The sequence below is a fragment of the Amphimedon queenslandica genome, unplaced genomic scaffold (genome assembly GCF_000090795.2).
Source record: "Amphimedon queenslandica unplaced genomic scaffold, v1.1 AMPQUscaffold_13473, whole genome shotgun sequence".
Classification (NCBI taxonomy): domain Eukaryota; kingdom Metazoa; phylum Porifera; class Demospongiae; order Haplosclerida; family Niphatidae; genus Amphimedon; species Amphimedon queenslandica.
The window spans coordinates 87,352-90,899 of NW_003546291.1; the positions used below are offsets into that span (position 1 = coordinate 87,352).

The window sequence follows — 3,548 nt, forward strand, 5'->3', positions numbered from 1 at the left end:
ATTATTGCACTTGTACTCCAACATGGCGGACGTAATGATTGGCCACGCCTACTGCAACCTATAGCTTTTGTTGATTAATAGCATGACAAAAATAGCATGATGGGGGCAATTACAATTATTTTTAGTGTTGGTTTCGTATCTATCTGGCTACATTCATTGTTAGCTTTGTCTACTTATGTCTTAGTAATAAGGTTGAACAAACATAGTTAACATACACTCACTATCACTGAGAAAAGAAATTTTATTCACTTAACATCAGTGACTTTTAAGATAATAATAATGCCAGTATGGTATGCTCTCACTATTAGAAAAGAAATTTTATTCACTTAACATCAGTCACTTTTGGGATAATAGTAATGCCAGCATGGTATGCAAGCAGCTAGGATATTGGTGTTATAATGATAGTACCGGTACTATAATTTATTTTAAGTATAATAATCTTTGTGATATCTATACTAACTAACAGGTGATATAGGATCTATGGTATCATATTTCAGTTCAAGTGCAAAATCACATTCCACTATCATTTGACTTGAACTGTACAGCAAATGAAACCACTACTTGACATCATGCAGTCAGAAAATTCTTGAAAAGCAATCAAAAACTTAAAAAGCAAAATTATTGTGCCGACTAAAAAATTGATAAAAAGAGAAAGGAAAATATCATTAGTTTATTTATTTCCAACAATCAACGAAAGAAGTCTATACACCTAGTCATATTAAAGCACACACATGCACACACACAAAGTCAAAGGCAAGCATTTCATATCCATATAAAGAGGAAGAAACAAAGCAAAGCAACCATCATAAGTACCATTGAGCCCAGAACACTGGTACCTAATAAAAAAGATGTATGAAATCAAATATCAGTTACACCAACTTTCTTACCAGATGATGGAAAGCTCTCGGTAGTATCACCAAAAGTAGTATAGAGCTGTTGCACAGATGTAATCAACGGGGTAGGCGGAGCTTCCTGTCGGCCATCTTGAGTGGCAAGAATGTACACACAACGAATGGAGGAATGGAAACAAACTGCTATTTTTCATCAAAGAGATATCATACTTCACTGCAGAATATTAGAGATTTCTTTACTCAATATCTTCATCTCCTACCTTGCATTAGTCTGGAATGTCAACTGCAGAATTTATTTAAAATTTTTTCTCCATTCCCCCATTCATTCTTGGCCTTCTTGCCACCCAACATGGCAGACAATTTAGCTCGATTTTAGCCACACCCTCCTGTTGATTACTTCTGTGCAACAGCTCTATTCAATACAAATGTATTGTTATCATTCAATCCAACAATAGACAAGTACACATTAGCATCAGTAGCATTAGTAGGTAGTGATGTTTGCCTCCTCTTACGACTTCCACCACCATTCCCATTATCAGTTGACTGCCTCATTAATTCTGGGCTAATGAAATGATCGATGTCATTGCCATTGCTCATGACAGAGAAATCTTGTGTTAAATTATTTGGGTTTTGTACACTAAATGATCCATGGACTACCAAATTTCCCATGTAATGTTTACTTTTAGTGTCATTCCCATTGATGGAAACTCATACTGTAACAAACAAGATGATCCTTTTAGAAGGGTTGCAGCAATCTCCTTTCCAGTCTCAGATACTGTTAGGGCTATTATATATATGTATAATTATATTATTTTTAATATCTACATTATTAAAAATGACTTACTGGAACATGTTGACACTTGTAATTGTTTCAGTACAGCTTGAAATGTATTAGATGAAAAACCACTGATAGTAAAACATCTTGCTGACCATTTGAAGCAATGGCAACTAATTCAGCATTACTGATACCACTTCCGATACCAAAGGAATAGACATGAATTCCAGCATCATGAATAGCTTGAGCAGCTTGTACTGTTGCTGAATAACTATTGGAATGTCCATCAGTAAAAACAGCAGCTACACGAGGGATGCCTTCACTAACACGAGCAGTAGCAAATGCTGTAGTTAGTAAGTTCAATGCTGCAGCAGTGTTTGTGCTTCCTCCAGTGTATGATATACCTCTAACAGCAGTAGCTAATTGTGAATAAGTATTGAAGGAACCCAGTGAGATAACAATTGATGGACTGCCTGAGTAACGAATGACTCCAACATGAGTGCCATTTCGTCCATTGATAAAGCTATACAGCATGCTTGCAACAAAGTTCTTCATTGTCTGAAAGTTAGAAGACCCAACACTTCCAGATGCATCCAATATGATGATAAAATCAAAAGCCCTTGAATTGCAATCTGTATACAAGAGTACCAAAATATATTTACACAATACTATAATAGATAGATCTACTTAAATAATTGCGTATAGCAGATACAAGAGCATGGTCGGGACTATTCAAATTGCAACTCTGTGCATCAAGAAGGAATGTAGAAATTTGGGAAGGCATGAAGCAGTTGTCTTTATAATCTATAAAAAAAAAATAATAATAGACTCAAGCTAATACTCCGTCACCTGGTCTATTGCTTGCTTGCTCCAATAGTCTCTATATCAGTAAATACTTCATTTCCAATACAAACAAGGTTCTGACATTGATTTGATAGAAATATATCTGTACAGAAACCATGGCTAGTGTGACAATTAGAATGACTCTGAAATGCAAATGTCTTCAACTGGTCACAAGTAGTACTTGCATCATTATAGAGAGCACTGTTAACAATAGACTGCATCAAGCATCTGCTGACACTAGTAATCCATGCTTGGCCCTAAAATAAAGTGACACATGACATAATTTGACAATCAAGATTGCTGACAGGGAGCAGTTGAATAAAACCAAGCTAGTGCCCATGCATGCACTGCCCAGAGTATGCAATTGGAAATAGCTTGATGTAGTATTAATAGATAACTTAAATGAGGTATAAGCAGTAAACTGTGCACTTACTCCTGTTGTGAAGCAACTTTATCTGACATTCCTGACATGCATGCTGCTATTATTACCATAAATAATTATAGTCTCATGTAGCAAGACTCTCCCACCTTTTGACTTTTGGACGGCTTTACAATTAAATAAAAAAAGAGTGGACTGTCTGGCTATGCAAGACTAAAATAGCTATAATTGAATGAGACTTTACAAGGATGGACTAACAGGGTATTACCCTTATTGCTCATTCATAACATCATACTTCCCTCACAAAGATATAACTAATACTATATTAGGTTAATGCATTTTGCCATTACAAAAAAGGTATTATAGTATGGAATAAAACTATCACACTTGATTTAATTAATGCACCCACTATACCGGTATTGAGTGCACGGATTATTTTTAGTGATTGGCAAGCATGGCTAAGCACCCCTCGGAGCATGTGCAACTGAGACATTATTATTGCTGCAATAATTGGGGCGAGTACAGTATTTTGATAGTAAGGATAAAATTCGTAGTATTTTGGCAAACTGACAGTCAATAATAGCCTACTACAATATTTTCATAAACAATATCATTAAATATTTTGACAAAATAATAGTTTATGTTAAAGAACAATAGTCTACTACGATATTTCCATACACTATTTCAGTAATGAAATGCA

The 3,548-nt window shown here is 35.2% G+C and overlaps 1 protein-coding gene across 1 annotated transcript in view; it reads right to left on the reverse strand.

Annotated features, from left to right (window-relative positions):
• Positions 1–2,480: 2,480 nt before the first annotated feature.
• The window catches only part of LOC109580877 (uncharacterized), a 2,131-nt gene continuing 1,063 nt past the window's right edge, over positions 2,481–3,548 (reverse strand). The window contains exon 2 of the mRNA XM_019994438.1: positions 2,481–2,726. Within this exon, the coding sequence (XP_019849997.1) occupies positions 2,481–2,726 (246 nt within the window). The remainder of the gene's footprint in view (positions 2,727–3,548) is intronic.